The following is a 22961-nucleotide window of genomic DNA, read 5'->3' on the forward strand; positions in this document are numbered from 1 at the left end:
CCTGATCTCCGAAACCACAGAATTTCTGTTAGAGGCTTTCAAAAAGCAAAAGCCTAGCGTAGTTCAATTTTTATGGGGGTTTTAGTAAGAGGCAAGTCTCTTAGTACCTTGTTTGGTGGGACCAACAAAGGAGCCACGTGTCTCCAGCCGCTTGCTGAGCCATGCGGGGCCCTCCTGCACCTACGTACGTGTGTGTATGCTATATGCGTACACACGCCCAGATACATGCAGTAGGTGGAGGTGCCCAGGGCATTGGGATGAGACGGGTTAACAGGGAAGGACTGAGTCTCTGGGCCATGATTTCTTCAGATTCCCTCAGAGACCCAGGTGTCCAGGGTGCCCCCCTCCCAATACTGGGCCTGGGGCCAGTTGCAATTCTTGGTTGTCACGTGGTTTCCCGGCTTAGCTGGGCCAGGGGAGGAGCAAGGTCCAGAGTCAACTCTGCTCCAAGCCCTAAGTTTACCAGAAACGAGCAGGCGGACAGACGGATCTGATCCCTCTTGGGTCCTCCAGCCATGAGGCTCCTCTGGGGGCTGATCTGGGCATCTGGCTTCTTCGCCTTGTCTCTGCAGAAGCCCAGGTCCTGGACACAGGATGCTGGAGAGCTCGAGCTGGGCCAGGGCTGGCGAGGGGAGAGCAGGCGCAGAGGGACCTGATTCAGGGGTGGTGGTGGAGGGGCCTGAGGGGAGGCTGGCCGCTGACCCTCACCTGTTCTTCCCAGGTTGCTCCTGTTTTCTCCTTCTGTGGTTCACCTAGGGGTCCCCCTGTCAGTCGGTGTGCAGCTCCAGGATGCTCCTTCAGGACAGGTAGTGAGTGGATCAGTGTTCCTGAGAAACCCATCCACAACACGTCATGAGCTCTGCTCCCCAAAGGTGGATTTCAGCCTCAGCTCAGACAAAGACTTCATCCTCCTCAGCCTCCCGGTAACTGGCCGCCACTCCCTCCTGCTGCTGCCCAGCGCCTCCCACTCCGTCCTCCTCTGTCTTCTTGTAAACATCTTTGTCTTTTCACCGGCCCCCCTCCCTTCCCCCTTCCCCCCCGAGTTGTCTTCCCTGTTTCTATCTCAGTCTCTGTCTCTCTCCTTCTGCTCTGGCTCTGACCCACTCCTGTTCCCTCTCCTGACAGACCTCCCTGAAAGGCGCAGAGGACTGTCGCCTCCATCTCCTCCACAGAGCCCCCGAGGTCCAGCTGGTGGCCCAGTCACCATGGCTAACAAACAGACAGACAGACAGGCAGGGTGTCAACCTGTTATTCTCCTCTCGCCGGGGACACCTCTTTCTGCAGACTGACCAGCCCGTTTATAACCCTGGCCAGCGGGGTGAGTCTCAGCCCCAGGGCCCTTACCTTTCACTTCTTCCCAGCCCCTTGAGTGAGAAACCCCGAAGTGCCCCACAGGAAGGCCGCTTTGCAAATATTTGTTCTCTTCCCCGTCGCTTCCTGGGGGGGATGAGGGACCCAGGGCCCACCCTCCCTTGGCCCATGGTCTCCTGCTCACCTCCCCGCCCTCCATTTCCAGTTCGATACCGAATCTTTGCTCTGGATCAGAAGATGCGCCCGTCCACTGATACCCTCACGGTCACGGTGGAGGTGAGTCCCTGACCTCTGACCTTCCTGATCGGCGAGGGCTGCTGATCTGACCTCCAACCATGACCCCTTCTACTCCCATCGCAGAACTCTCGTGGCTTGCGTGTGCGGAAGAAGGAGGTGTATGTTCCCTCCTCCATCTTCCAGGATGACTTTGTGATCCCAGACATCTCAGAGTGAGCTCCCCACTCCTGCAGATCGCCCCCACCTACACCTCCCCAGCTCCCGCTTCCCCCAGCTGTCTGCCTCCAACACACGGTCCAATCCTGAGCTCCCTGAGCCTCTGGTTCACCCCTGCAGTCCTCTTCCTAGGGACCTGGTTACTGACTCTCAGTGAGCCTCCTGCACAAGTGGGCTGAGTCCCTCCCTTGTCTGTCCTCAGGCCAGGGACTTGGAAGATCTCAGCCCGATTCTCAGATAGCCTGGATTCCAACAGCAGCACCCAGTTTGAGGTGAAGAAATATGGTGAGAACTGGAGACACGAGGGATAAGCAGCCCCTTTTCTGCAAGGAATAAAGGGTGGGAGGAGAGGAGGGGATGTTGCAGGGCAGGGGCAGGGTGATGCGGCTGCCACAGCCCAAAGGGGAGGAGAGTTTTAAAGGGTCCTTTCACGAGAGTCTGACCTGCCCTCCATTCGCCCTGGGTCAGTCCTTCCCAACTTTGAGGTGAAGATCATTCCGGAAAAGCCCTACATCCTGGCAACGCCTGGCTTTCTTAGTGAAATCCAAGTAGTCATCCAGGCCAGGTAACTCCCCCGCCGGTCCCTCACGCTGGGCCCTGCTCCCAGGGCTCCCTATTCAGTATGAACGTGCTATGGAGCCCCACTTCCCTCCCTTGCCCCGGGCCTCCTCCCTCTGTTCCATTATTTCCTCCAGCCCTCAGCCCAGCCTCCTCCGAATCTCTCCGTGGTGGCAGGTACATCTACGGGAAGCCAGTGCAGGGGGTGGCATATGTGCGCTTTGGGCTCCTGGGTGAGGACGGTAAAAAGACTTTCCTTCGGGGGCTGGAGAATCAGACCAAGGTAGGAAGGAGCGTGGGGGGTGCATGGGTAGGTGAGGAGAGGGAGGGAGGGTGAGGAGGTGAGGTGGGAGACTCAAGTCTCATTCCCTGTCCTGTCTTCTTTGCCCCAGCTGGTAGATGGCCAGTGCCGAATTTCCCTCCCAAAGGCTGAGTTTCAGGGTGTGCTGGAGAAACTTAATATTAATATTAACGACCTCCCAGGGCTGCACCTCTATGTTGCAGCAGCGATCATTGAGTCTCCAGGTTAGTGGCTTCCCCTGATTATAACCCCAGACCCTCGCCTCTGACCTCTGAGCTGACCCTCTGTTCTCCAGCACCAACACCACCCTTCTTCCCTTCATCTGAGACGCAAAGCCAGGAAAGACCCAGGAGACTATCTCTCTACAATTGATTTCTGGGTGGTTTCTGGGGAAGGGGGAGCTTCCCCCGTCACAATGTATTTTTTTTCACCCATCCATCTATCCACCCAACCACCCATCCATCCATCATCTATTCATCCATCCATCCATCCATCCATCCATCCATCATCCACCCATCCATCCACCCATCCGTCCATCCATCCATCATCCACTCATCCATCCTCCCATCCGTCCATCCATCCATCATCCACCCATCCATCCATCCATCCTCCCATCCATCCATCCATCCATCCATCATCCACCCATCCATCCACCCATCCATCCATCCATCCATCATCCACCCATCCATCCATCCATCCTCCCATCCATCCATCCTCCCATCCATCCATCCATCCTCCCATCCATCCATCCATCCATCCACCCATCCATCCACCCATCCACCCAGCAGACACATGTTATGCACCATCTGTGTGCTGCGTCCTGTGTTGGCCTCAGCAAACATAGAGATGGATAGGAGGCGTCTTGTGCCCTGAAGAGTTCAGCCTTGTGGGCAGGAAACACTTGAGCACCACCCGCCGCCCCGGGCTCTACTTTTCCTCTCTCCCCAGGTCTCTGTCTCCACCTCTGTCCGCCCTGTGTCTTGCAGGAGGGGAGTTGGAGGAGGCAGAGCTCACATCCTGGCGTTTCGTGTCATCTCCCTTCTCCTTGGATCTAAGCAAAACCAAGCGACACCTTGTGCCTGGGGCCCCCTTCCTGCTGCAGGTTTCTTCTGGAAGGGGGAGGATGAGCAGTGGGGGGAAGGGGCGGGGTGGTCAGGAGGGCACAGGGTCTCACTGACTGTGCTCTTCCCTCCGCCCCTCCCACCTACCTAGGCCCTGGTCCGTGACATGTCAGGCTCACCAGCCTCTGGCATTCCTGTCAAAGTTTCTGCTAAGTTGTCTTCTGGATCTACTTCTAAAAACCAGGACTTTCAACAGAACACAGACGAGAGCGGCCAAGTCGTTGTTCCCATTATTGTCCCTCAGACCATCTCAGAAGTGCAGCTCTCGGTAGGATTCCCCCTCAAGGGAGAGGGTGGGCTAGGAGAGAGGGTTCCCAGGCTGGGGGGAGAAGCTGGGTGCCCGGGTCCTTGCCACTGACCCTGCCACCCCTGCCCCTCTCTCCAGGTGTCTGCAGGCTCCCCCTATTCTGCCATAAGCAAGCTCACCGTGAAAGCCCCCCTGTCCAGAAGATCCGGGTTTCTGTCCATTGAGAGGCTGGATTCTCGACCCCCTAAAGTCAGGGACACTCTTAACCTAAACCTGCGAGCCGTGGGCATCAGTGGGAGCTTCTCTCACTTCTACTACATGGTATGCATGAGCTGGGTTGCAGAGGAGGACAGGGGTGCAGGAGGGTCTCAGGCAGGAAAGAACTCTTGGGGTGGGGTAGCGGCTTCAGGGCTGAGGATGTGCAGTGAAGAAGACACTGCTCTCGCCCCAGATCGTATCCCGGGGCCAGATCGTGTCTGTACATCGAGAGCCCAGGAGGGACCTGACCTCTGTCTCCGTGTTTGTGGACCATCACCTGGCACCCTCCTTCCACGTTGTGGCCTTCTACTATCATGGGGGCGTCCCCGTGGCCAACTCTCTGCGAGTGGACGTCCAGGCTAGGGGCTGTGAGGGCAAGGTAACTGGCATCGGGAGAGATGGTGTGTGTATATGCCGGGGGGGTTAAGAGAGAAGGAAGACAGGGTGATTGCAAACAGGGCGTGGATTTAGTTTGGGGTACACTGAAGTTGCACAAGACCGAAGGACGTTCTCCCTACTCTGACTGCCCCCCACCTCCTGCCTCTGCCAGCTGGAGCTGAACGTGGATGGTAGCAAGGAGTATCGTCCTGGGGACACTGTAAAACTCAACCTGCGAACAGATTCTCCAGCCCTGGTGGCCCTGGGAGCCGTGGACATGGCTCTGTATGCTGTGGGCGGCAAGTCCCACAAACCCCTCGACATGGTCAAGGTTTGTCAAGCCCCTCTCCCTAATCCTCCCTCCCGCCCATGGCTCACCCTCCTGCTGCCCTGAGCCCTGGGCCCTGGGCCAGCAGGTCGATCTCACTCATGGACTCATCCCAGCCCTCCCTGAAGCCTTGGCCCCCGTGGCCTCTGTTTCCCCACTCTCTGTGTCTCTCGTACTTGTCCGTACCCTGCCCTCTCACCTGCAGCTGAGTGGCCAATCGTGCCTACAGCCACTCTTGTCTCTGCAACATCTCTGCCTTTTCTCGCCAGGTCTTCGAAGCTATGAACAGCTATGACCTTGGCTGTGGTCCTGGGGGTGGGGACAGTGCCCTTCAGACATTCGAGGCAGCTGGTCTGGCCTTTTCTGATGGAGACCAACTGACCCCAGTCAGAAAGAGTGAGAACAGAGGAGGAAGGGGAGTGGGTGGTGGGAAGATGAAGAAGAATGAGGGGCCTGAGGGGGTAAGACAGGAAGAGGAGGGGTGGGAAGGGCTGGACTGGGAGAGGGGAGCAAGGAGGGGAGGTGGGAGGCCCTGCACCCCTCAGCTGGCTGCGGTCCTGCTCTCTACCAGGTCTAAGATGTCCCAAGGAGACAAAGGTCCGGAAAAAGAGAAATGTTAACTTCCAAAAGGAGATTCATGAGAAGCGTGAGTTGTGGGTGCCTGTGAAGCTCTCCACACTTGGGCCCACGGGTCAGGTGCGGGTCTGCCTTTTGGCTCCTGTGCTCCTGAGAGAGCCAGGATATGGTGTCGGGGCCAGAGATCCAAGTTCTGGGGTTGAAGGTGGGTGGGCCAGAGGCTCTCTCCTTTGGCTTCTCTTGAGTTCCCAGTCTCTCAGAGTCCTTATGTATGTAGAGGTCAGGCTGGGCGAAGAGGTGTGTCTTGTTTTTGTTTCCTTGTGCCCACCCTCACCTGGCCCTGCAGTGGGCCAGTACGCTTCCCCCATAGCCAAGCGCTGCTGCCAGGACGGGCTGACGCGACTGCCCATGGCGCGCACCTGTGAGCAGCGGGTGGCCCGTGTGCAGCAGCCGGCCTGCCGGGGGCCCTTCCTGTCCTGCTGCCAGTTTGCTGAGGGCCTGCGCAAGAAGGCCCGGGCGAGGGGCCAGGTGGGCCTTGCTCGAGGTAAGGGGCTGAGTGGGGTTGGGGGAGCGGCAGGGGCGCCTGGAGGGGCAGAACGGCACCCTCCTCATGGCCCTGCACTGTGGTCCCTAGCCAAGGAGCTCCTGCAGGAGGAGGACCTGATCGATGAGGATGACATCCCTGTGCGCAGCTTCTTCCCTGAGAACTGGCTTTGGAAAGTGGAAGCAGTGGACCACTCCTCCCAGTGAGGGCATGTGGTGGGCCCGGCCTTGTCTCTGGGCTGTGTCTGGGGCGGCTCAGCATGTGACAGGGCTTCTCACCTTTCCCACCACGCAGATTGAGACAGCTGCTCCCGGACTCTCTGACCACGTGGGAAATCCATGGCGTGAGCCTGTCCAAAAGCACAGGTGCGGTCACCCTGCCTGGGCCGATGGCCTCCCTCTTCCATGCCCCCTTGACCCAGGCTCCCTGCTTAGTCCTTTGCTCTTAGTAGGAGCAGAGACCTGGAGAAGTCTGCACCCCATGCGCCAGGGCTACGAGGCCAGAGAGCAGGGCCGGGCGGGGGTGGGGTGACGGGGGCGGGGGGAGCTGGGGCAGCTCCCGGCCCTCACTGCTGGGATCCGCGGCTGGGATGCCTGCAGGCCTCTCATATGTGCCCCCTCTCTCCATCAGGCTTGTGTGTGGCCACCCCGGCCCAGCTCCGAGTGTTCCGTGAATTCCACATGCACCTCCGCCTGCCCGTCTCCGTCCGCCGCTTTGAGCAGCTCGAGCTGCGGCCTGTCCTCTACAACTACCTGGATACAGATATGACCGTGAGGCCCCTCGGGGGCTGAGCACACGGTGTTGGTGGAGGTGGGCCTGGGGCAGGTGAAGGGTGGGGAGCCTAACTGGGCTGGCCCTTCCTGTCTTCCTGCCCCCAGGTGAGCGTCCACGTGTCCCCAGTGGAGGGGCTGTGCCTGGCTGGGGGCGGAGGGCTTGCCCAGCAGGTGCTGGTCCCTGCGGGCTCTGCCCGGCCCATTGGCTTCTCTGTGGTGCCCACAGCGGCCGCTGCTGTGTCCCTGAAAGTGGTGGCTCGAGGATCCTTGGATTTCCCTGTGGGGGACGCAGTATCTAAGGTCCTACAAATTGAGGTGAGTGGAACACCTCTGAATCTAGGTCCCCGGGCTCCCAGATTTACCCCCCCATTCTGGCACCCTCCCTGCTGGCCAGGCCAGAGGCTTAGCACCCAAACCCAATGCTTTGGTCTGTTTGCACCTCCTACGATTCTGATCCAACTCTGTCCCTGAAGTTCAAACTCTAAGTCCTGAGGAGTCTGCGCTGGGAGGGGCAGGCTTTAGCCTGTGTGATCTCTCACAGCTATGTTTCCTCCGAGACAGAAGGAAGGGGCCATTCAGAGGGAGGAGATTGTCTATGAACTCAACCCCCTGGGTGAGTGACACCCACGCCCAGCCATCAGTGTCCTAAGGGGGTCATAGGGGGCAGGGGATATGGACAGCAGGACAGACTGCCAACTTCCCTCATCTCCCCAGACCCCCGAGGCCGGACCTTGGAAATTCCTGGCATCTCTGATCCCAATATTATCCCTGATGGAGATTTCAGGAGCTCTGTTAGAGTCACAGGTGGGAGTGTCCTCCGGTCCCTTCCCAGTGGCCACCCTTGGATTCATGTGAAACCTGCGGACCCCTGTTTGATCCCATGACTCCATGACCCTCTGACCCTGGGCCCCCAGCCCTGCTCTCTGATCCGTAACCCTCTCCCTCCCTTATAGCCTCAGATCCATTGGACACTTTGGGCTCTGAGGGGGCCTTGTCACCGGGAGGCATGGCCGCCCTCCTGAGGCTTCCCCAGGGCTGCGGGGAACAAACCATGGTCCTCTTGGCTCCAACACTGGCTGCTTCCCGCTACCTGGACAAGACAGAGCAGTGGAGCATGCTGCCCCCCGAGATGAAGGACCACGCTGTGGATCTGATCCAGAAAGGTTCTGGGTGCAGCGGCAAGCAGGAATGGGGGCCAGGAGAGGACGATTAATGGAAGATGGGCAGCCTGGGTGGCTAGAGTGGGCAAGGGAGGGGGTAGCCAGTGGAAGAGGGGAGCGTGGCCTCGGCACAAGTAGCGGGAGAGTCAGTGTCCCCTGAGCAGCTGCCTCTCCTCTCCAAGGCTACACGCGGATCCAGGAGTTTCGAAAACCAGATGGTTCCTATGGGGCCTGGTTGAAGCGGGACAGCAGCACCTGGTGAGCTTGGGAGAGTGGTTCTGGGTTTCAGGGCTGGTGGGGCAGAGGTGGGTACTATGCGGGGGTAAATAAATAACCAGGTGCCTGGGGGAGCGGGGCCACGTCGCCTACAGGGACCAGTCCCTATTCCTAGCCCTCCCTTCCTCCCCTCTAGGCTCACGGCCTTTGTGCTGAAGATCCTGAGTTTGGCCCAGGAACAGGTGGGCGGCTCACCTGAAAAGCTGCAGGAGACGGCCGAGTGGCTGCTATTGCAGCAGCTGGCTGATGGGTCATTCCACGACCCCCATCCAGTTATTCACAGGGGCATGCAGGTACAGGGCTGGGAGGCTGGGCCGCGGAGCACAGGAGGGAAGGCGCTCCCTGCCCCTCCCCCTCCTGGTCGACGTCTCCTTTTCTCCCCGCTTCAACCAGGGGGGCTTAGTGGGAAATGATGAGACTGTGGCGCTCACAGCTTTTGTGGTCATCGCCCTTCATCATGGGCTGGCTGTCTTCCCGGACAAGAATTCAGAGCAGTTGAAGAGAGTGGTAAGGCACCCAACGTGTGTGCCCTTTGCTGATCCCCTTTCTCCTCAGGAATCCAGGTGTCCAGCCCGCAGACCTTCCTCCCCACTTTCTTCCAGGAAGACTCCATCTCAAGGGCAAACACCTTCTTGGGGGCAAAAGTAGGTTCTGGGCTCCTGGGGTCCCACGCAGCCGCCATCACGGCCTACGCCCTGTCGCTGACTGAGGCTCCTGAGGACCTGCGGGATGTTGCCCACAACAACCTCATGGCCATGGCCCAGGAGACTGGCGGTAAGGGGGCCTTGGCAGTGAGCCTGGGGCTTGGAGAACCTTGAGACCCCTGTGTCCAAAGGGAGAAACTGAATGAGTGAGGACACCCGGAGGGGATCAGAGCATAAGCAGGGATGGTTGGGGTAGAATCAGGCGAGCCTGACGGGGGAGTGTCAAAGGGCCAGGCAACTAAGATCCTCCCCCTGTTCACCTGTGGGTCTCCTTTCACTCCCAGATAACCTGTACTGGGGCTCAGTCCCCAGTTCTCAGAGCAATGTCCTGTCACCCACCGTGGCTCCTCACAGCCCGGCAGACCCCGTGCCCCAGGCCCCGGCCCTGTGGATTGAAACCACAGCCTACGGCCTTCTACACCTGCTGCTTTGGGAGGGCAAGGGCGAGTTGGCCGACCAGGCTGCATCCTGGCTCACCCGCCAGGGCAGCTTCCAAGGCGGATTCCGCAGCACCCAGGTAGGGGCTGCCCTGGGGCTCTGGGGGTGGGTGGTCCTGAGACCAAGTGCCTGAGTCCTGGCCCATCCTCTGCAGGACACGGTGATGGCCCTGGATGCCCTGTCTGCATACTGGATCGCGGCCCACACCACCGAGGAGAAGGGGCTCAACGTGACCCTCAGCTCCGTGGGCCACAGTGGACTCACGTCCCATGTGCTGCAGCTGACCAACCACGAAGTTCAGGGGCTGGAGGAGGAGCTGCAGGTGAACCATTCCCTCCCCTGGGTCGCCAGGACACCTGCGCCTGCCTCGGCCAGACCAGAAGCCACCCCCTGTCCCCCACCCCTGCAGAATCCCCCGGCACCTGGTTCTGATACCTTTGTGGGAAGACTTACTGGCTCTGCTACCTGTAGAAAGTCACCTAGCCTCTGCGCTTCATTTTTCTCATCTGAAAATGAAACGTGCAGAGTCTACCCGACAGGGGTTTTTAGGAGATGGCAGTGAGATAATGCAGGTGAAGGTGAAACGTTGTGGAAAGCTGGGGAGAGGAGGTGGGGTTGCTCTTAGGGAGGAGATAAGTCGGAACAACAGGGTGCCATTGTGACGTCTCTTTCCCTTTTCTGTTTCCAAAAGTTTCCCTTGGGCAGCAAGATTAATGTGAAGGTGGGAGGAAACAGCAAAGGAACCTTGAAGGTGAGAGCTGGCAGCACTGCCCGCCCGGGCCCAGCAGGGTGAAGCCGGGCTGTTCAGTGGGAGACCTACCGGCAGACCTCACGGCTGGGGAGGGAGGAAGAGACACCTGGGGTAGCATTCCCTGTGCTCCGTCCTGGGCAGGTCCCCCTCGCTCTGGTCTCCACCCTCTCTGGGTGCCTGTCGTCCCCTTCACCCCCCTCAGTGCTGATGCTTGAACACACCCGATGCCTCAGCCCAAGCCTTTCCCCTGAGCTCTGGGCCCCTGTGTCCCACAGCACCTCAGACGTGGCTGTGCCCCAAGCTCCTCCTTCCTCCTGGGTCCCCTTATCTGGCTGATGGAGTCCCTTCCCTACAGGAGCCCAGCTGCCACTCTGGGGGCCATCTTAGTGCCCCCCCAGCCCCAGCCCCTCCTTATGACCCCAGTAACTCCTCCTCTGCTTTCACCCCAGCCCTGCCCACCTCCCCAGCCAGCCAGATCCACCCATCTACACAGGTCTCCTGCCCTTGAATGTGCTTCCCCTGCTGCTTGTCCCACGTGACACACTCATTCTCCTCCTTCAAGCCTCGGTCGGAAGCCTTTCCTGAACTTTCCATTCCAGCGTGCTCACCCCCAGGCCAGGCCCCCGCTCCCCACTCTGTCTCACCGTCTAACCCAACACCTGGGCCCGTTCGCATTCCTGGACTGGTCTGCGATGGGGATGAGAAGGGGCTGAAGGCCTCAGATCCCTTAGCCCAGGGAGGTGCCCTTCGGTGTGGCTCTGGAGAGAGCTCTGTGGCCCCAACTGTCCCGTGTCCTCCCCCCACCCCTTGCTGAGCCAGGTCCTTCATACCTACAACGTCATGGACGTGAAGAACACGACCTGCCAGGATCTTCAGATTGAAGTGACGGTCGTGGGCCACGTCCAGTACACAAGTGAGTGTTGGGGTCAGAGGCCGTGGGTCCCTGCGGGGCTGGTGCCAGGCCTGAGCCACGGTGCTGTCCCCGCTCAGTGGAAGCCAACGAGGACTACGAGGACTATGAGTACGAGGACCTTCCGGCCAGGGATGACCCGGGGGCCCACTCCCAGCTCGTGACGCCCCTGCAGCTGTTTGATGGCCGGAGGAGCCGCCGCAGAAGGGAGGCCCCCAAGGTGGCTGAAGAGCAGGAATCCAGGGTGCAGTACACCGTGTGCATCTGGTGAGCTCTGGGGGTTGCACTGGCTGAGTGGGGTGCTGTGGGCTGGCCCAAGGCTGGGGCTGGGTGTCTACAGCCTGACACACGGCGACCCGGACGACAGGGCATGTGTCTCCACAGGCGGAATGGCAAGGTGGGGCTGTCGGGCATGGCCATTGCAGACATCACCCTCCTGAGTGGATTCCACGCCCTGCGGGCGGACCTGGAGAAGGTGTGGCCAGACACCCAGAGGCCCCTGTGCCCTCGGGAGCCCTGCGCCGTCCCCGCAGCACCCCAGCTGCTGAGCCCCTCAGTGCAGGGGGGCCCAGGGCTACCTCCCTGTGACCAGCTCCCTTTCCCCACAGTTGACCTCCCTCTCTGACCGTTACATGAGTCACTTTGAGACCGAGGGGCCCCACGTCCTGCTGTACTTCGACTCGGTGAGCAAGGAGGGTGACAGAGGGGGGCACATACGGCACCGGGTTTTCTGAGCTCGTGTTAAGAGGTTTCCCAGGAGGCAGCTGTACCAGCGTCTAGTGCGCTTAGAGAGAACTCGTGATGTGAGCAGGGAGACAGGACAGGAGTGGCCAGAGCAGAGGCCGGGGAGGCTCCCTGCTGCCTGTCGGCGGGCAGGGGCTGAGCCCCTTGTGGCTTGGGGGCCAGTGCCAGTGCTTGGGGTGAGCCTTTTGTAAAGCTGAGCTGATTCAACTTGAGGGGCTGCTTTTGTTTTTTTGTTGTTGTCTCCCTTCCCGGTTTTTGTGTGTGTTTGTTTTGTTTTGATATTAAAGTGTATTCTGTTTTTCAAAGTGATGGTGGTCCTAGACGAGTTGTTTTTGTTTTTCCACAGCCTTATCTGGCTAACACAAAGTTATCAACCCTCTGACGGCCCTCAAAAGTTGTTTTTGAACATTTCCTGTAACATCTTGGAGAAAATGTGCAAAAGGCGTGTTAATGCTGTGATACCATTAGCCAGGTGTTTGTGGTCAGGGGAGACCCTCCTGCCCTGTGTGTGCAGAGGGGACAGACCCTATTAGCTTGAGAAGCCAGGCAGAGGAGTCTGGTTGGACACAATGGAAAATGAGGAGCCAGGAGGATTGCAAGTCGGGTTGCTGACCACGCAGCTTAGGAGGGAAACCTGCGGGATGCCAGGCTGGACTGGACCAGCGTGGGCACGAAGAGAGGGCTCTGGGCCTGGACATGAATGGCTGGGCCGCGTGGGAGCACCTGCTGTCGGGTTATGGCAGATGAGGCAGGCCTCCGCTGTGTCAGTGAAGGGAGGCTGTCCAGAGGCCGAGTGGGTTTGGAGGGCAGGCAGAGGGAGTTTGGAGAATGTAACACATCCTGCAACAATCCCAGCGCAAGAGCAAGGCTGAAAGCTTGGTTCGGGAATCGCCAGTCTGAAGGGTTCGGGGAGAGCCAGGGAGTGGTGAGACCTCCACAGGGGAGCGCAGGGGAGGGGAAGGGCCAGGGCTGGGCACTGTGCTTCTGGGGGGGAGGGAGAGGGATGTCAGAAGTGACCAGGTCAGAATCCGGGCTGGTCCGGAAGCTAGCCCCGAGCTTAGGGAGCGTTTCATGGAGAATGTGTCCATGATTTGAGACTCTGCAGAGGGGCCCAGGGCTCTTGAGACTGGGATGAGGTCACCACGTGGGCAGTGAAGTCACCAGAGACCTTGGGGAGCAGTTTCTAGAAATCCGGAGGCTGGAAGGTAACAAACTGTGAAGGACACTGACGATAAGATCAACCGGAACTGAACAGGCCAAGGAAATACATCAGAGCAGCCTGCAGGGCCCAGAGGTGGGTGCCTGACCTCTCCGCCCTCCCCCCGCCCACGCCAGGTCCCCACATCCCAGGAGTGCGTGGGCTTCGGAGCTGTGCAGGACGTGGCCGTGGGGCTGGTGCAGCCAGCCAGCGCCGTCCTGTATGACTACTACAACCCTGGTGAGCACACCGGGGACACTCGGGAGGTTTGGGATAGGTGGCAGGGAAGGGTGGCAGGGAAGTCCTGCGGCTCCATGGGACTGGAGAGCAGAGAGGGGGGACTGCGCCCTAACGCCCCGGTCTGCTTTTTCTCCAGAGCACAAATGTTCTGTGTTTTACGGGGCACCAACTAAGAGCAAACTCTTGTCCACTTTGTGCTCTGGTGACGTCTGCCAGTGTGCTGAAGGTGAGACCCAGGGCCCAGGGGCAGGGGTGGGGAGGCGGCATGGTTGGGGCCTGCACTCGCTCATCTGGGCCCCCGACTTCAGGCAAGTGCCCTCGACAGCGCCGGGCCCTGGAGAAGGGGCGGCAGGATATGGATGGTTACAGGATGAAGTTCGCCTGCTACTTTCCCCGAGTGGACTACGGTCAGTCTTCCCGCCCGGGCCCCGGCCCGGCCCTGGGCCACCCTCAGGGTCTCCTTGCTTGTGCCTGCTCCTCTCGGGCCACGGGCAGCCTTTTTGCTCTGCACTGACTTACAGCCCTTCAGCCTCGGGCTAACTAACCTTCCCTCCCTTCTCCTAAACCCCCACAGGCTTCCAGGTTAAGGTTCTCCGAGAAGACAGCAGAGCTGCCTTCCGCCTCTTTGAGACCAGTATCACCCAAGTCCTGCACTTCAGTGAGGAGACAGATAAGTGGGCGGGGCTGGAGGGATACAGAAGAGCTGAGCTCTGGCTTTGGGGCCTTCGCGCCTGGGATAGTGAGAATTCAGCCATTCTGAGCCCAAATCCCCTCGGCCTCTTAGAAGTTCTGGGCTTGTCCATAAACAGGAAAGCAGCCGCACCTCCCCGTCGGGAGCGGTGAGGGTCAAATGAGAGGCTCGGCGCAAAGCCCCTGGCCCCAGCGCTGTCCAGCCCCTTCTCTTCCCCTCTGACGACTCTTGTGGACGCTCTCCCCTCAGCCAAGGATACCAAGGCCACTGCTGGTCAGACCAGAAACTTCCTGGTTCGAGCCTCTTGCCGCCTTCACTTGGAACCTGGGAAAGAATATCTGATCATGGGTCTGGACGGGACCACCCATGACCTCAAGGGAGAGTGAGTTCTCCGGGCCCCTCGGTCTCTTGCTCTCCTCACACCTCACGAGGGAACGGATCCCCTGTCCCCTCAGAAGCCAGGTGCCTTGGGCTCTTCCACCTGACCATCCTCCTGACCCCTGCTGCCTGCCCCTTGGCCCCTGCAGCCCCCAGTACCTGCTGGACTCGAACAGCTGGATCGAGGAGATGCCCTCGGAGCGCCTGTGTCAGAGCACCCGCCAGCGGGCAGCCTGTGCCCAGCTCCGAAGCTTCGTCCAGGAGTACGGCATGCAGGGCTGCCAGGTGTGAGGGCTGCCCTCCCATCTTCCCCAGAGGACCGGAGCCAGGGAAGGATCACGCCTGGATCGCTGCCGCGCCCGGCCCCCGGCACGCAGCCCCAGGCAGCACCAGGGACTCAATAAAGGCCTGTGGCAGCAAAGTGTGAGTGTGTAGCTCCAGCACTGAGACCGGCATCCCCGCGGCCCCTTCCAGGGTCTGGGGCGCCCAGGCCAGGGTTTGCATAATCTTAGGCTCTCAGAGCCTGGGTGACCCTTGCAGTGTCCAGCTCTGCCTGAATCCCCCCCCCCCCCTGCCAGATGACCCCCTGGGAGCTCAGTCCCTCATAGTGACCACCCCAGGCAGATCACCCTGCACTCCGAGGATCCAGTGTCCACACCAGAGCCTCCCTTTCACGGTGCCTGCAGGGCGCTCCCCGCACCCATACAACCCGTCACTGTGGCCTCAGGCGGGGCTGGCGCTCAGCCAGCACCTCAGCTCTTCTGCTTCGAGAGCAGCTATTCAGCTACACGTCTCCCAGTCTGTCTCACGCAGTTGGCAGTTCTGGGGTCTTGCTTGTAGCTGAGACCTGGTCTGTTGAAAGCCGTTTGACACTTGATCCCTTTATCAGCGGTATTAGGTAACTTTCCCAGAATTGTGCAATCCTCGCATCTGATGATGTCTTCATCAAAAGGCCAACTGCTGTTCCACTGGGGTCAACCCTCCCCACCCGCCTGCCTAGCTCTCCCCCTTTGGCAGCACCCCTTGGGTCTGCAGGGCTGACCTAGAAATTCATCTAGAGAAATTTGCTGAGATCAGTTTTGATGAAAACTGAGACAGCTCAGCAGCCTGCCATTCAATCATTCAACAGAAATCTGTGGAACTCTCACTCCGTGCCATGCCCTGTGCCAGGCTCCCATCCTCTGTGAAAGGTGTGATGTCGGGGAGCTACATGATCCTATGGGGCACACAGTTTGGGCATCTGACCCAGTCTGGGGGAATGTGAGAAGTGGGCAGGGGAGGCTTCCTGGAGGAGGTGACATCTAAGTGGGATTCTGAAGGCTGAGGAGTCAAGCAAAGAGAGTAGGGGTAGATGAGGGTATTTGAGGTAGAAGAAAGCATATAAAAGACCCAGAGGCTGGGGGCAGGACAGAGCACATTCGGGGGCACGGCGTGTCATTCATCATGTCTGGAATTTGGATTTGGAGGTGGTGTGGAAAAGATGGAGCTGGCAAGGTAAATGGTGTCAGTTTATGAAGGGACACTCACCGGCATGCCAGCATTCCAGGTCACCCTCCTTTTGAATGGATCCCCTCCTATTCCATGCAACTTCGAGAAGTTCTGACCTTCCCCAGTATTTCCGAGGCTTCCGAGGGCTGTTGTCTACGTGGCCTGGTCATTGCCCATCAGATCTCTCCCAAAAGCTGGTCAGCATGGTGGTGGCATAAACCCACCTATGAGAGCCAAAGAGTCAGCTATAGTTGTCAGCTATGAGGAGGTTGCCAGCTGTTGCTGCCCAATCCCAGAAGGCCCATGTTTTCTCCTTCCCAGTCCTGGGCGTGGATCCAGGCTGAGCCCGAGCCTCTCCATCGGGACCCCCAGAAGTTAACTCTTCAAGCTAGTGGGTAGCACAGCTGGAATCTCGACTCAGGCTCTCTGGTAGCACAGCCTCGCTCTGGTTAAAGCTCTGAGGTCGGTTCACAGAGCCAGGGAGGGGAATTGGGGGATGCGTGGACCGCAGGTCATCTGCCAGCCCTCACCCCATCCCCTAGGTGCCCCAACCTCTCATGGAGCCCCACCTCCCCTCTTTAGCATGACCTCTCCTAAGCCCCTCAACTGCCTCCTCACCCATAAAAGTGGCCCCTGATAGCCCTACTTGGTCCACTAGGACCCCACCCCTTGTGGCAACGGCTCCCAGAATAGGGCTGGACCCCTGATCCCAGCTGTGGCTATCAAGTTCCTTCCTGCGGACTTTGGAATCTATGGGGGGCATGTTCATTCATGCTGGGAAACCCCACTTGCCCTGGTGCTAAACCTGTAATCTGTGGACTCTAACCCGGAAGGCAGTCCTGTTCTGCCTGCACCTGGAAGCACAAGCAGCTTGACGGCAGAGTGGGAGGAGCAAAGAGTGAGGGAGCAGCCCCGTCTCTAGGGCTTCTTTGTTCCCTATCCCTGGCCTTCCAAGGCCAGCGAGGTCCCTTCTACTTTCCTGCTCTTGGGTTCCGTGAGATACCCCTGTATTTGTATAACAATTCTTAATTTTGGCTCAAGCCAGCTCAAGTGGGTCTTTTACTTGCAACCAAAGAGCATTAGGTACACGGTAAGAGCTCCAAATTAAGGGACCATTTACTTGTTCATCTTCAACTTTTGAGAGTGAAATGAGGCGCTGTTAGTGATTACACTGGGACTACAGGTATAAACTGGGATAACGCAGGCAAACCAGGACATCTGGTTCCCCTATCTGTAAGTGAAAAGAAAAACACACAGATCACTTTCATCTCCTTTTGTTCTTCAGGCAATCTGGGAGGGCGTATTAGGCGGGGGTTTTCATTTTTCTCTCTGAGACAAAGTCCGTGGCAGAAGCTGGTCCGAGGTGGCAGGGTTGGAGGGCGCGGTGGCGATCCGGAGAGGCTCAGGCCCAAGAGTGGACGTGTTTTCTTTCTTGCCTGGTTGATGTGGAGGCGGAAAGCTGATTCTGGCTGCTGAAGAAGGTCAGGGCTGTGTTTCCCTTCCTTTCTTCTTGATAGATGAATGGGAAAAGGCCTGCTCTTTGATATGTGGATTTTCGAAGGCCAAGAGGGTTGGTGCCATTCCAGGAATATACTATTTTGTGGGCGGGACAGTGGGCAAGGACCTGAGGGAAGGAGTCAAGGGAGGCCTCAGAACAGCCCAAGTAGCCAGATGGCTGGAGGTCTCAAGAGCTCCAAGTGGCCAGGCTTGGGCCCCTGCCCGCATCTCCAGCCATGGTACTCGTAGGGCTGCTGCTGCTGCTGCTGCTGCCCTTGCTAGTCGGCACTCGCCTGCTGTGGGGCCAGTGGAAGCTCAGGAGCCTCCACCTCCCACCTCTTGTCCCCGGCTTCCTGCACCTGCTGCAGCCCAACCTCCCCGTCTATCTGCTTGGCCTGACTCAGAAACTCGGGCCCATCTACAGGCTCCGCCTCGGGCTGCAAGGTGAGCATCTGCTCCCTCCCTCACCCCACAGCGGTGTGGAGGTGGGGCCCTCTCCCTGCTGACACCCTGCTTTTCCTCTCCCCCAGATGTGGTGGTGCTGAACTCCAAGAGGACCATTGAGGAGGCCCTGATCAGGAAGTGGGTGGACTTTGCCGGCAGACCCCAGATACCATCCTGTAAGGGGTGGGGGGCATTTCTTGATGGAAGAAGCAGGGGCTATGGGAGGCAGGGAAGGTCAGGCCCGTGGCTTCCTTGGTCAGTTCGACTCCCTGCCCCCAACCCCTACTCACAGACCAGCTGGTATCTCAGCACTGCCAGGACATCTCACTGGGGGACTACTCCCTGCTCTGGAAGGCCCACAAGAAACTCACGCGCTCAGCCCTGCTGCTGGGCGTCCGCAGCTCCATGGAGCCCCGGGTGGAGCAGCTGACCCAGGAGTTCTGTGAGGTGAGGCTCGACTCCCACAGTTGGCCCAGGTCAGCTTCACCCCTCCCGGCAGCCTCCCTATTTAGTTCATGCTGCTTCTCCTCAGCGCATGAAAGCCCGGGCAGGTGCCCCCGTGACCATCCAGAAGGAATTCTCTCTACTCACCTGCAGCATCATCTGTTACCTCACCTTTGGACACAAGGTCAAGGTTCTCTTGCCCTCACATAGGCTTGGGCCCCACCCCCCGCCCAGCCCCTCCCGTACCCTCTCCTGGTCCTGAACCGAAAGGATTCCCTCCTTTTCTGGCAGGAGGACACCTTAGTACATGCCTTTCACGACTGTGTCCAGGACTTGATGAAAACCTGGGATCACTGGTCCATCCAAATTTTGGACATGGTTCCCTTTCTCAGGGTGAGGAGGTGAAGCCCCGACACACCTGGTCCTGGGAGACAGGGCGGAGGTGGGCAGAGGCTCCCTTCCCAGCGGCTAAGCTCTCTTGCTGTCTGCCCCAGTTCTTCCCCAACCCCGGGCTCCGGAGGCTGAAGCAGGCCATGGAGAACAGGGACCACATTGTAGAGAAGCAGCTGAGGCAGCACAAGGTGGGAACCGTGCGTGCACCGGGCTCCTCCTCAGCTCACAGCAGTGATGCTACTGCCCCAGAGCTAGGCAGCTTCTTTGGCGCCCCACCAGTCCTGGACCTGCTGCCCCCTGCTGAACACTGCCCCCCGCCCCCCGAAGCCAGGCACTCAGGCTGGCTCCTCCTCCCCTCTCCAGGAGAGCATGGTGGCGGGCCAGTGGAGGGACATGACGGACTACATGCTCCAGGGGATGGGGAAGCAAAGAGTGGAAGAGGGCCCCGGGCAGCTTCTTGAAGGGCACGTGCATATGTCCGTGGTGGACCTTTTCATCGGTGGCACTGAGACCACAGCAAACACCCTTTCCTGGGCTGTGGCGTTCCTGCTTCACCACCCTGAGGTACGCCCTGGAGGCAGGCGAAAGGCTCCTTCCTGGCAGCTTGGCCAGGGCAGCGGGAACCCAGCTCACTGAACCCGCCGCGGGCTGTGTTGGGAGGGGGGTTGGGGGGGAGTGAGTCTGGGGCGGGCTGGGAGGGGGTTCTCCTACTTGGCACAGAGTCTCCGGTGAGCTGCTCCAGGGAGTGGTGGGAGGCTGGGCAGCCGTGTGTCGGCCAGCGGCAGGGCTTGGGCCCCGGACCTCGGGCTTGCCCCACTTTCCCAGATTCAGCGGCGACTGCAGGAGGAGTTGGATCGCGAGCTGGGCCCCAGAGCCTCGGGCTCCCGAGTCCCATACAAGGACCGCGCTCGGCTGCCCTTGCTCAACGCCACCATCGCTGAGGTGCTGCGCCTGCGGCCCGTCGTGCCCCTGGCCTTGCCGCACCGCGCCACGCGGGCTAGCAGGTGACTCCCGAGGGGGGAGGGCCGAGTGGCAAAGGCCCCAGCGGGGTCCTGGCGGGCCTCTAACTTAACCCTACCCCTCAGCATCTTTGGCTACGACATCCCCGAGGGCATGGTTGTCATCCCCAACCTCCAAGGTGCCCACCTGGACGAGACCGTGTGGGAGCGGCCGCACGAGTTCCGGCCCGGTGCGTGGCGGGGCGGGTGCCCGCGGCGCGGGGGCGGCGGAGGCCGAGTGCAGGCGGCCGCTGAACTGCAGGTCCGTCCTTCCGCCCGCAGACCGCTTCCTGGACGCGGGCGCGAACCCCAGCGCGCTGGCCTTTGGCTGCGGGGCGCGCGTGTGCCTGGGCGAGCCGCTGGCGCGCCTCGAGCTCTTCGTGGTGCTGGGGCAACTGCTGCAGGCCTTCACGCTGCTGTCGCCCGCGGGCGCCCTGCCCTCGCTGCAGCCCCATCCCTACTGCGGCGTCAACCTCAAGATTCAGCCTTTCCAGGTGCGGCTGCAGCCCCGGGGCGGCGGAGGCCGGGGCGTGCGCGAGCGCCAATGACCAGTGACGGAACCCGGACTCACTGGCCTCGGTTTCTCCTTTTATTGCTCCCGTACAAACCCCTTCCCTCCCCCCTGTAAACATGGTGCTGTGAGATCGCGGGTGGAGAAGGCTTCCTCCGGTGTTTGGATGGTGAAGGTGGCCCTCGGCTCTTCTCTGAGCGCAACCCCTCAGTGCTCGGCAGTCATAGTAGGGCGCTGGAGGGGTGAGCAGCGGCTCAGCCTCCCCTGCCCGGGGGCCGGTAGCTTCTTGGTCTCAGCTTCATTTCCGTGAAGGGCACGGAGAAGTCAAAGCCCTTCCAGTAGTACCAGCTCACTCCCTGGGAAGGGGTTGTCGAGAGAGAGAGTCAAAGCCTGACATCCCATCTGCTCCCACCTCTGCTCCCCTCTGGCGAGATGGTTCCCACAAATCCATCAAGGATCCTCCCTCCCTTTATCCTTCTTAAACCCTCAATTACAAAGGACTGAGGCTGAATCCTGAGCTGTCCCTTTACATCCAATAAATCATCTCCTCGAGAAAACTTGCAGAGACTGGCATTACTGTTCCATTTCACAGACAAGGGCCCTGGGGCGCTGAGCGGCTCAGTAACTTGTCTTGTCACACTGTGCGTCACAAACACCCAGGTGGGCTGAGCCCCCGCTCCGTGCTGCCTCCTGGACCTCTCACCTGGTGGTCCACTGTGCTCCCGTAGAGCCCGTTGAGGTTGGCATAGTGGCAGTTCTTATACCACCAGGCCCCTCGGTAAGAGACGGCACAGGAGATGAGCAAGTTGTTGGGGTCTCGGTCACGGGCAGAGAAGACACTGCCGCTGTGGTAGCTCATGGAGTCCCCTGGGCAGGGCGTGGAAGGCGCAGTGAGGGCCTCTCCTCCCCATTCCCACCCCGTCCCTGCCCCCCACCCCCAGGCCCACCCCTCACCTGCAGTGCCGTGGTAGCCTTCCAGGTGGAGGCGGTAGTACTCATCGGCTGAGTCTACTTGGAAGGAGTCGTACTGGGCAAACACGGCCTCGTCCCCATCCCGCAGGTCCACACGCAAGGAGTAGTCGCCGGCTTTGGTCAGGCTGTGCAGGGCGTCGTTGCCTGGGGGTGGGGAATGTGTGCTCATCGGGGTCCTTGTGTCCACAGGGCCCCCATCCCTTCCCTGGTCCCGCAATCCCTATGAGGCACTAACCCAGCCAGAACTCCTCGGAGATGTTCCCAAAGCCACGGGCATAGTCCTCCCAGTCTCTCCAGAAGTCAGTTTTTCCATCCATGCGGCGCTGGAACACCTGGAAGCAGGTGGGGGCACCATCAGCCTATGGCCCCGGGCACAGCCACCCTGCCCTGTGCAGACCCCTGGGCTTCTGACTGCCACCCACCAGCCAGCCACCCCCATCGGTCTCCATGTCACAAAAGACGTTCAGGGGCCGCTCGCGGTTGCCGTTGAGGAAGATGGTGGTGGTCCTTGAGGTGCTGACCCCGTTCTGCATCTCCTCCCCACAGTCCCGGGGGAAGGGGATCCGAAGTCCACCTGGGGAGAGGAGAGTGAGGGTCCAGTCCTTCTTCCAGATTCTAGACGCCCACTACACACTCAGCCCCAACCTCGGGTCCCAGCGCCTGAGTACCAGTGGTGAAGGAAGTAGACACGGGGGGAGTGAAGCTGCGGTCCCACATGGCCCGGAGCCACGCTCTATAGAGGGTGGAGGGAAAGAGGCCGTGAAGCTGATGAGAGGTGACCCCTCCTGGGAGCAGGATCTCCTGTGGAACAGACAAGGGGCAGGTCAGGGGAGAGAGAGGTGGGCCCCACCCGGGAGGCAGAGGCAGCACTTCCCGGACTGGAGCCCAGGGGGGGAGCTGGCCAGAGTGGCAGGGGTGAGGGCACCTGGGTCTGTCCACCAGGGGTGTTGAAGCTGAGCAGGTAGCCAGTTGGGGGGACTTGGGGTGCGGTCCAAGTGAGCAGGGCTGTGCGGGGGGTCACCTCCTTGGCCTCCAAGTCCTGGGGGGCCTCCAACCCTGGGAGGGGGAGGAAGAGAAGATGGAGATGAGGCCCATCCTGGCGCTCTCACTCCTTCCCTGCCCCCCAAAGCACCTCACAGACCGTACCTGTGGTGAAGGTGATGCTGGCTGGGGAGGTGAGGTTGGGGCCCCGAAGGCCATGCAGGGTCGCCGTGTAGTTGGTGTGGAGCACAAGGCCTTGCAGGGGGTAGTCCACGGCGTTGCCAGGGGCTGAGTCCTGTAGCGAGGGGGCTGGGAGGGCGGGTGCGGCATCAGCGGCTGCCCTGCCGGAGCCCAGCCTGCCCTCTGCTCTCCCACCCTGACCAGTCCCCTCCAGAGGCCTCAGCCCTGCTCACCTCCTGGGGCTGTGACCTTGATGTCATAGGTATCCACCGGGGCCTGGGGGGGCTGCCAGAGCAGCAGGGCGGATCCTTCCGTCAAGTTCAGTGCACGCAGCTGGGTGGGGCCGTCAGGAACTGGGAGGAGGGAGGGGGCCCAGAGCTGTTCCCTGCTGCTCTCCCCACTCCTCGCCTTCCCAAACTCTGCTGGGCCTCTCGTCTGCCATTGGCGCCTCCAACACCCCCTTTCCCTTTCCCCGTTCACTCTCAACTCCCACCCGTGCCCGCATTTTCTCCCGCTACTTCCTGCCCGGGTCCCGGACTGTCTCACCTGTGGTAAGGAAGCCTGTGAGAGGCTCACTCTCCTCAAAGCCACGGACGGAGACCACGGTCACGTCGTAGCGAGCGCCTGGGACGAGCCCCTCGAGTTTCTGGGTCCGGGCTCGGCCATCCACCTGAACACTCTGTGGCTCCCCTGAAAACACACTGGGCTGGGGAGG

The 22961-nt window shown here is 60.1% G+C and overlaps 3 protein-coding genes across 9 annotated transcripts in view; 2 read left to right on the forward strand and 1 right to left on the reverse strand.

Annotated features, from left to right (window-relative positions):
- The first annotated feature begins 11 nt into the window (after positions 1 to 11).
- Positions 12 to 14990, forward strand: LOC307193558 (complement C4-A-like). Of its 2 annotated transcripts, XM_079935701.1 has the most exons (41): positions 15 to 580; positions 722 to 923; positions 1126 to 1318; positions 1517 to 1587; positions 1672 to 1760; positions 1967 to 2049; positions 2233 to 2329; positions 2500 to 2605; positions 2715 to 2847; positions 3610 to 3725; positions 3836 to 4012; positions 4130 to 4312; positions 4443 to 4628; positions 4800 to 4958; positions 5225 to 5351; positions 5527 to 5601; positions 5878 to 6075; positions 6166 to 6277; positions 6370 to 6440; positions 6706 to 6845; positions 6954 to 7163; positions 7410 to 7461; positions 7563 to 7652; positions 7802 to 8011; positions 8191 to 8266; positions 8421 to 8577; positions 8678 to 8791; positions 8887 to 9058; positions 9273 to 9505; positions 9581 to 9748; positions 10118 to 10177; positions 10997 to 11090; positions 11168 to 11354; positions 11472 to 11562; positions 11696 to 11770; positions 13167 to 13269; positions 13406 to 13495; positions 13578 to 13676; positions 13844 to 13927; positions 14210 to 14342; positions 14488 to 14989. In XM_079935701.1, exons 1-41 carry the CDS (start codon positions 516 to 518, stop codon positions 14627 to 14629), a joined length of 5223 nt encoding a protein of 1740 aa, XP_079791827.1. In that variant the 5' UTR covers positions 15 to 515; the 3' UTR covers positions 14630 to 14989. The 2 variants fall into 2 exon arrangements, with proteins under 2 accessions (XP_079791826.1, XP_079791827.1); XM_079935700.1 differs by having other exon boundaries at positions 12 to 580; positions 5527 to 6075; positions 14488 to 14990.
- A 1734-nt stretch (positions 14991 to 16724) lies between these two features.
- On the forward strand, positions 16725 to 20169 carry CYP21A2 (cytochrome P450 family 21 subfamily A member 2). Of its 2 annotated transcripts, XM_079933725.1 has the most exons (10): positions 16725 to 17767; positions 17854 to 17943; positions 18060 to 18214; positions 18300 to 18395; positions 18503 to 18604; positions 18706 to 18792; positions 18968 to 19168; positions 19430 to 19608; positions 19690 to 19793; positions 19885 to 20169. In XM_079933725.1, exons 1-10 carry the CDS (start codon positions 17560 to 17562, stop codon positions 20148 to 20150), a joined length of 1488 nt encoding a protein of 495 aa, XP_079789851.1. In that variant the 5' UTR covers positions 16725 to 17559; the 3' UTR covers positions 20151 to 20169. The 2 variants fall into 2 exon arrangements, with proteins under 2 accessions (XP_079789851.1, XP_079789852.1); XM_079933726.1 differs by lacking the exon at positions 16725 to 17767 and having other exon boundaries at positions 17878 to 17905.
- A 164-nt stretch (positions 20170 to 20333) lies between these two features.
- Positions 20334 to 22961, reverse strand: part of TNXB (tenascin XB) — a 60682-nt gene continuing 58054 nt past the window's right edge. For all 5 annotated transcript variants that reach the window (XM_079933721.1, XM_079933722.1, XM_079933720.1 and 2 more), the window contains 10 exons: positions 22793 to 22936; positions 22480 to 22599; positions 22232 to 22375; positions 22011 to 22141; positions 21754 to 21886; positions 21508 to 21659; positions 21321 to 21417; positions 21068 to 21229; positions 20817 to 20980; positions 20334 to 20469 (listed from right to left, as the gene is read on the reverse strand). In XM_079933721.1, the coding sequence (XP_079789847.1) occupies positions 20368 to 20469; positions 20817 to 20980; positions 21068 to 21229; positions 21321 to 21417; positions 21508 to 21659; positions 21754 to 21886; positions 22011 to 22141; positions 22232 to 22375; positions 22480 to 22599; positions 22793 to 22936 (1349 nt within the window). In that variant the 3' untranslated portion in view covers positions 20334 to 20367. The remainder of the gene's footprint in view (positions 20470 to 20816; positions 20981 to 21067; positions 21230 to 21320; positions 21418 to 21507; positions 21660 to 21753; positions 21887 to 22010; positions 22142 to 22231; positions 22376 to 22479; positions 22600 to 22792; positions 22937 to 22961) is intronic.

The sequence above is a fragment of the Stenella coeruleoalba genome (genome assembly GCF_951394435.1).
Source record: "Stenella coeruleoalba genome assembly, chromosome: 10".
Lineage (NCBI taxonomy): Eukaryota > Metazoa > Chordata > Mammalia > Artiodactyla > Delphinidae > Stenella > Stenella coeruleoalba.

Excerpts from the sequence above, each read along its gene's own strand:
- LOC307193558 (XM_079935700.1), top strand. The coding sequence starts at position 516 with ATGAGGCTCCTCTGGGGGCTGATCTGGGCATCTGGCTTCTTCGCCTTG. Across the intron at positions 4,313-4,442 it reads TCTCTCACTTCTACTACATG|ATCGTATCCCGGGGCCAGAT; the intron begins GTATGCATGAGC and ends CTCTCGCCCCAG. Across the intron at positions 8,012-8,190 it reads TGTGGATCTGATCCAGAAAG|GCTACACGCGGATCCAGGAG; the intron begins GTTCTGGGTGCA and ends CTCCTCTCCAAG.
- CYP21A2 (XM_079933725.1), top strand. The coding sequence starts at position 17,560 with ATGGTACTCGTAGGGCTGCTGCTGCTGCTGCTGCTGCCCTTGCTAGTC. Across the intron at positions 19,169-19,429 it reads TCCTGCTTCACCACCCTGAG|ATTCAGCGGCGACTGCAGGA; the intron begins GTACGCCCTGGA and ends CCACTTTCCCAG. Across the intron at positions 19,609-19,689 it reads CGCGCCACGCGGGCTAGCAG|CATCTTTGGCTACGACATCC; the intron begins GTGACTCCCGAG and ends CCTACCCCTCAG.